Below are 8,260 nucleotides of genomic sequence, written 5' to 3' on the forward strand. Positions count from 1 at the left end.
AAGTCACTGCTAAACCATTTTACAGCTTGCACTATTTAGACAAATTATAAAAGGGAATATACATAAAGAGAATAACATTTAAGCTTATATATGCCGACGGAAAAAGAAGTAAACACTAAATACAGATTTAAACAAAATATATGCCGAAAGAAAAACAAGTAAGCACATTTACATATTTAATTATGAATGTGTACAGAGAAAGAATACCATCAATGGCTTACGTGGGGGTCTTAAAACCCAATCCAACGCTCTTCCAGAAACGATTCCCTCCCTTTCCAAGTCTCTTCCCCTTGGAAGATTTCTTGGAGCTGAAATATTGATTATATAAAAAAAAACTAAAATATAAATGTACAAACTTGAATACATAAATATAGACGAAAAATGTTTCTTTCTGTTCTACAATATACCTTAGAAACACCTTGGGTTGCTTAAGAAACACCTTCTCGGTCTGCAATGAAATAGATTGTTAGAATACTCTCAATGTATAGTTTAAGAGGCGGAATAGAGAAAGAGAAATGGAGTTGAAAAGTGAGAGAGATCTGGTACGAACCTGCTCGGTGCGGTGTAGAGAAGCTGTGCGAAGGCAGGAGAAGACGGAGAAGGCAGGAGAAGAGAACAGACGCGAAGAAGAAAGGTGCGGTGCAATTTTTAACCTCTACATAATCATTAGCGGCGGGGGACCGCCGCTATTACTATAGCCCGTCGCTAATAATTGTATTAGAGGCGGAGACTCCGCCGCTAATAAATGATATACTCCGTCGCTAATACTATTAGCGGCGGATATCCGCCTCTAAAAAAAGGTGATTATCCGCCGCTAATAACACTTTAAAAAATAAACCGTTTGTTTCCCGGGCATTTTCATCTATTGTATTAACGGCGGACTACCCGTCGCTAATAATGGGCAGTCCGCCGCTAATACATATTATTATTTATTTTTTAAATAATCACACCTAATTAGCGGCGGACCCCCTAGTCCGCCGCTAATACCATGTATAATAGCGGCGGACTGTACCCGCCGCTAATAGCTACGCCGCAACTAACATTAATTGTTGTAGTGTATGTATGTGTATTAACTTTTGCTGGATATGTATGTTATTGTATGTGTATCATAAAATTAGAGTGGCAAAATACATAATAATAATAATAATAATAATAATAATAATAAAAATCTTAAATTCAATAAGTAACACAGTCAATTCAATTTTCAAGCCCAAGAGAAAAAAATTATTAATTATGAACTATTTGTTTATATTATTATTTACTTTCTTCTCTCATAAGAATTCAAAACAAAAATATAGTTATTTACTTATTTATTTTTAAATCACTTTTAATCTTCTAACAAGAAGTAAAATACTAGAGAAATAATAACAATGTTAACGGGTTGCTCGTGCCCATTCACTAGTATAAATATATATATATATACTAGGTATAAAATATGTGCAATGCACGTTATGAAATTGGATAATGAAACTCTTAAATATTCAGATTGAAGAATAAATTATTCAGCGTTTGAGATTTTGATATAGACCTCAAATGAAACTGATGAGTTGGTAGGTTAGTGTGCTTAAGGAATAAAAGAATCATAATAGGAATAGGATTTTTCTGCCACTTTAAAGTTTTATGCAAGGCTTTTTTTCCTTGTAAATCATTCAGCTATTGATCAAATCATAGAACTCAGATTTTCTTCCAGTTTTCCTCTCCAATATGTACATCTCTGCGGTATTAATAGGTTGATTGAAACCAAGAATTAAATCATACTTTTTGAAAATGAATAAACCCTGAAGCTTATTTGCCCATTTATAAGTTGCTCAAGTTCTTGATCTTCATTGAAATCTCTTTCATATTCCTCAGATACATCATATTCTACTAAATCTGGGACAAATGTTCCTCGTACTTTGCATGCATTTGCAATTGCCTGTTAGCAACATTATAACATGGCCGCATGAGAAACATTGTCAAATGTAAAATTCAGAACAAATGGAGTGGAGGAAAATATGATCAAAGTAATTTTTTTTATGAACTTTATACAAACAGGCTAAACATTAGAAATCATATTGACTCACCTTCAGAAAGAGTTGACTTGACAGATGATCTTCTTTTCGTTTATCTCATCCCCAATATGATTCAGGAGGTATTTTTTATTATTTGAGACTTTATAATGATGAGAGAGGAGGTTTGATGAGATAATATTTATCTATCTGTAATGTGTTACTGAATGTGAAAGGTTGTGTACTTCTGAAAGGATGCGAAATGTTATTTATTAAACTGTAACTTTTTTTTTAGCATATTCTGTTAAAGTCATACCAAATTCTGTTAAATCATACTAAATTTTGTTAAATACAAAATACCGTTTGATAGTCATTTATATAATAGGTAAGATATAGGAGAATTCTCTTATAGGGACTTCACTTTAAGCCCTACTGGTAGGGCTCTCAGTGTTTACAACCCGTGAACAGTTTTCGACGCGATTTTTTTTATGACCGTGTATATTGTAGCTATTTAGAGCATCCTGCAAATTTTCAGAAAGTTCTGAATAGTTTACAGTACCGAAAACTAGGTTCAAACATGTTGTTGCACACGTGACTAATTTTTTTTATGCGAGTGAAATATAACATGTTTGAACCTAGTTTTCGGTAGTGTAAACTATTCGAAATTCTGAAAATTTGCAGGATGCTTTAAATAGCTACAATATACATGGTCATAAAAAAAAGTTACGTCGAAAACTGATTACAGGTCGAGAAACACTGTGAGCTCTACCAGTAAGGCTTAAAGTGAAGCCCCTGTAGAAAAATTGCCCTATATATATGTGTGTTTCTTCTTCTTCAATTATATATAATCATGATATTAAATGACATCATCACCTTCGTCATCCTACAATTGTAAATTCAATTTAAATTTAGTCTTAGTATTAGTATACATACATTACTACTTTTCTTTCTTATATTTAGTCATTTGTCGTTTAATATTCTTATATGTCAAGTAAATTATCAATACGATATTTCTTTTGTAATGTAACTATAAGTTTCGAGATATAAGCTATATGCATAATAAAAAAGACAATGGTGTACGTAGTCTCCCATTGCATGTAACTATATATGCATTACATCTACTATATATATATATTAATTGGGTAACTCCATGAACTAACCCTTTTTCACCATATATTTATAACCATAACCCCTCATTAATGTTTCTCACATTAATGACCTTATAGGCACTTAAAAAGACATCAATACCCTTCAATAGATATTAAGTTGTTCTCTCTTTTATTTTTCTTGCACGTACCTAGCAGCCATGGAAATCTACTCTCACAAAATATAGCAAACACATATTTTCTCTCAAATCATCAAATCTCAAAGGTCATCACCATTTTTTCGCACCAAGATTTAGAAAGTGACGTTATCTCCCACATCTCTTTTCTTCTCACCCAAGTTGAAGAAGATTAAATAAAAATCATCTCCCAAACTTGAAGAAGATTGAACATTTGATTTGATAATGAGTAAGTATTTTTTTATTTATAGGTTATGGGTGTCTTGTGTAATAGTTTAAATAGAATTTTGGAACTACTATACACTAAAAAATTTGTGAAAAGAGATAATTTTATGTTGAGATGACGAATTTTCGAATGATTTTCGCGATTTAAGTCACTGTGTTCTCACTGTGTTCACACTTTGTTCACACATTATTCACACTTTGTTCACACATGATTCATACTTGGTTCAGACTTGGTTCACGAGTACTTAACACATGATTCACATTTGGTTCACACATTATTCACACTCGGTTCACACATAATTCACACTTGGTTCACACATAATTCACACTGGGTTCACACACAGTTCACACATTGTTCACACACGTTTCACACTTGGTTCACACATGCTTACTTTACACATTTATTTCTTATTTCTTTTGGCTAGTTTTACCTAATAACCTTTGGATTTCGAACCTTTTGTCATATGTTATGCAGGTCAAACACATATAAATATTGTGGTGTTATATAATGGATCGTGGGAACAAGTTTTGAACGAAGGTTGGTCATTTAGTGCTAAACAAAGCAAGGGTATGAAGGTGCCAAAGACTATCACTTACAATAGTCTTGTTGATCAATTGTATACTTTAATCGGAGCTGACAAGTCTCGTATTGATCTTGACTTAAATGTAATCTATCATTTTGGAAGTAAAGGTATCCCTCCATCTTTAATTAGTAATGATGAAGATGTTGCTTTTTTTCTTGATGAGATAGGAACATCTATCAATCATCGGACACCCCTATGTGTGTCTACTACAGAGAAGAGAAGTAATGATCCTTTGGTTACTAAAACACGTGAGTTGTATACTATTCCTCCAGTTGAAACCAAAGTGAATGATGATTTTTGCATTGATGGCAATGAAGACAGTTGTGATGATGATAATAATGATGCAGATGGCAATGAAGAGAGTTGTGATGGTGATAATAATGATGCAGATGGCAATGAAGACAGTTGTGATGATGATAATAATGATGCATTAAGCTCAGATGATAATGAAAATATTGATAGGTCTACCTGCAATGATGTACTTGTGAAGCATAATTTACAACAGTCAACCTCCAATGAAGTATTGAAGAGTCATGATTCCTCAAATAATAGAGGTCGTAATGTAAGATAGGTTGGCGAAGATAATCTATGGAGTACTCCACTTTTGTTGAATCAAGGGGAAAAAGGCTCTACTTCAGCCTCAACAGCTCAATTACTGACATCTTCTTCGAGTATCAATTCGTGGGAAATAAAAGAGGGTCAAATATTTGAGAACAAGCAAGAGTTGAAGATGAAACTCCATCTTTATGCATTAAAGAAAAACTTTGAGTTTAAAGTAAAGAAGTCTGCGAAAAATATATGGTGTACAGTATGTGTTGATGATAAATGCAAATGGAGGTTGAGGGCTACAAAATTGGTTAATTCCAATATGTTCGAGGTTCGTAAATTTTTCGGTGAACACACATGCTCATTGGATGTTCGACATAAAGATCACCGTCAGGCATCCCCATGGCTTATTGGACATGTCATAAGGAGAAAATTTGAGGGTGATGATGTTAATTACAAGCCAAGGTCAATTGTAAAAGATATGAGTTTATCATATGGAGTTCATATGAGCTATGCTAAAGCTTGGAGGTGTCGAGAGCATGCATTGGCTTACATAAGAGGTACACCAGAATCATCATTTCAGAAACTTCCCTCATTTCTATACATGATGGAGCAAAAAAATCCTGGAACTGTTACTCATTTGCAGATGGACAATGAAGGTAGGTTCAAATATTGCTTCATGGCCTTAGGTATTTCTATAATGGGGTTTAAGACATATATTCGCCCAGTTATATGTGTAGATGGAACCTTCTTGACAACTCGGTGTGGAGGTACTTTGTTATGTGCCATGGGACAAGATGCTAACAAGCAAATATATCCAATTGCATTTTCAGTAGTTGACTCAGAGAATAATGACTCATGGTTGTATTTTCTACTGAGGTTGAAGGAAGCGATTGGTGAAGTGGAGAATCTAGTATTTGTGTCTGATAGACATACTAGTATAGCAAGTGCCTTGACTAAAATTTTTCCTGAGGCACACCACGGTGCTTGTATACATCATGTTAGCATGAATATTCGTGCGAAGTTCAAAACTGACCATTGCCATGAAGAATTCTTCCTTGCAGCGAAAGCTTGTAGAAAGCGAGAGTTTTTACGCCATTTTGAGAAGATTAAATTCAAAGATCTTGCAATTGCTCAATACTTAGAGAATCAAGTGGGTTTTGAAAAGTGGGCTCGTTCTTTCTTTCCTGGCCATCGATATAATTTAATGACTACAGGTATTGCCGAAAGCTGGAACAATGTCATTGCTGAGGCACGTGGGTGGCCAATTACTTGTCTCATGGAATTTATGAGGCACACTTTACAAAAATGGTTTTTCGAGCGTCGAACTGCAGCATCAGCGGCTACAAGTCCTCTTGCCATAGAAGTGGAAGCTGATTTGCGAAAGTTAGCAGACAAGTCCACTACCTCGTTCTCTTTTCCGTCTAGTCAGTATGAAATAACAGTATTGGATGGTGATCTTGATGGAGATGTCGACCTGAGGAGGAAAACATGTAGTTGTAGAAGATTTGATTTGACAGGTCTTCCTTGTGAACACGCTCTAGTTGGTGCTCGAGATCGTGGCATTAGTCCATATAGTTTATGCTCCAGATTCTACACAGTTGAAGCGTGGTTGTCATCCTATGGTGGATCTGTATATACGCTGGGTAATGAAGAATCTTGGGTGATACCAAATGACATAGGAAGTATGATGATAGCTCCTCCTTTAGTGAAGCAGAAGGCTGGTCGTCCAAAGAAGAAACGACGTTTATCAAAGGGTGAGAAGAATAGAAAACAACATAGATGTAGTAGATGTGGTGTCCTGGGCCACAATCGAGTGACGTGCACCACTGTTTGTCCCCCGCCGTCTAGACATGCTTAGTTTGTACTTTTATTGTTTTACTTAGTTTGCGGAATTTGAATTTTTAGATTGGTTCAGTAATACGACTTTTTGTGTTAAAGTTTGTTGTTTCGGACACACCTAATTCATATTCATACATAATTCACACCTAATTCACACATAGTTCACACATTATTCACACATATTTCACACGCGGTTCACACATAGTTCACACCTAGTTCACACATAGTTCAATCCTGGTTCACACATATTTCAATCCTGATTCACACTTAATTCACACCCAATTCACACATAACTTAATAAGATAAAAGTGACAAAGATTTATCCATTCCACTATTAAGATGAAATAAACGAAGTCATTCAATACCATTTAATGAGATGAAGTTGACATAGTTTCTTCATACATTCAAAAGTAAGATACATATAATTAAATAAAAGACAACTATGGTTGTAAGTTATGGTAAAACAAATCTACACAAGTCTTTTTTCTAAAGAAATCCATGTTGTCGTCATTCACTTCGGATAGCGGTTTTTTGGCTAGCAAGTACTCTAGATGTTTGATGACATATACCCCACAATCGCCACTGCAAAGGAAATAAAGTTTTTTAATTATTGGAAGACCATATTGATTATTGGAAGACCAAAGTATTTTAATATAAATATGGTTAACAGAGTTATACCTAGTTTTGGTCTGTGGCACTTTTTCTGTGCCAAGTCTTGTGAACTCAAAACGCACTTTCTGTGCTTGTAGTTGGACATCTTTCCTATGGCTTAACAGCCCACTGGATTGAATTAGAAATGGTAGCATTTTTCCCCATCTGCTCATTTTATTCTCAAACTCCTTGTTGGAGACCACAGTGATATCAGAGTCATAAGCTTTTAAAAGACAGCTTGTCAATGATATCTCTAACAACACCCAATGTGTCCCAGAAAAATTAATTGGGGTAAACACTTCATCAATGTCTTTCCAACTCCTTTTGAAATTGTTATCATCACCTACCAAGTAATCAAGCACTTCTTGTGGCCAAATGTAGCTTGATTTGATTTTCTTCTTGTTGAATTGTTCCCAATGTGGTTCGAAGAACTGTTGGAACATAGAATCCACGATGGTGAATCTTTCGGAGTAAGTCTTCTTGTAAGTGTACACTCGTTCTTTCATCAACCCTAAAGATGCATCAATGTGCTGCATGCCAAATATTATAAGTATATATGCATTCAAATTATATATATTTTTTAAAAAAAATTATTTCAGTAGTCTTACCAGTCCGTCCAGCCATGTACGTGGTGTAAGTAGCTGAATAAACCATTTCGCAGTGCACGAACCAGCCAAGAGAGAAATAGGCTTATCATTCTTTTCTAAACCAATTACCCATTTCTTAAAACGTCTCATTTGCTTTTCGTCATATGGCTGTAGGGGATTAATTTCACAAGGATCAGTTACAATTGTCTTTGCTTTCTTTTTCTTCTTAGTTGGATCAGTAAACTCGGAACCAAAAATTCTTTTCGTTGGAACCCTCCTTCTCTTGAATTCCACCCCAGCCATATCTCCAGGAGATACCACCTTACAGCTAGGGCTATCTTCTCCAACAACGTGCTCCATAATAAATGTATAGTGTGGTGAAGCAAGATGCTCATCTGATAATGAATCCTCAGAATCACTACCTTTACGTTGCGAGAGCACTAATTCAATTAGATAATCCAACTTCTCCTCCATTCTTTGTTGGTTACTTTTCAAAGTGTCAATATCAGCTAACAACTTTTCATGGTGGGTGTTAATTGGAGTTGGTATCTCTTT

The 8,260-nt window shown here is 35.0% G+C and overlaps 2 protein-coding genes and 1 long non-coding RNA gene across 3 annotated transcripts; 2 read left to right on the forward strand and 1 right to left on the reverse strand.

The window, feature by feature from the left end:
• The first annotated feature begins 3,162 nt into the window (after nucleotides 1-3,162).
• Nucleotides 3,163-5,309, forward strand: LOC133780372 (uncharacterized). Its single transcript, XM_062220157.1, has 2 exons — nucleotides 3,163-3,499; nucleotides 3,971-5,309. The coding sequence occupies exons 1-2, from the start codon at nucleotides 3,496-3,498 to the stop codon at nucleotides 4,648-4,650; spliced, it is 684 nt and encodes a 227-aa protein (XP_062076141.1). The 5' UTR covers nucleotides 3,163-3,495; the 3' UTR covers nucleotides 4,651-5,309.
• On the forward strand, nucleotides 4,810-6,486 carry LOC133779086 (uncharacterized). Its single transcript, XM_062219085.1, has one exon. It carries the CDS (start codon nucleotides 4,810-4,812, stop codon nucleotides 6,484-6,486), a length of 1,677 nt encoding a protein of 558 aa, XP_062075069.1.
• Nucleotides 6,487-6,812: 326 nt separating this feature from the next.
• Nucleotides 6,813-7,333, reverse strand: LOC133780373 (uncharacterized). Its single transcript, XR_009869267.1, has 2 exons — nucleotides 7,146-7,333; nucleotides 6,813-7,049 (listed from the first exon to the last, which is right to left on the reverse strand). It is a non-coding gene; the product is annotated as an uncharacterized LOC133780373 (long non-coding RNA).
• Nucleotides 7,334-8,260: the final 927 nt, after the last annotated feature.

Source organism: Humulus lupulus, chromosome 5 (genome assembly GCF_963169125.1).
Source record: "Humulus lupulus chromosome 5, drHumLupu1.1, whole genome shotgun sequence".
NCBI classification, from domain to species: domain Eukaryota; kingdom Viridiplantae; phylum Streptophyta; class Magnoliopsida; order Rosales; family Cannabaceae; genus Humulus; species Humulus lupulus.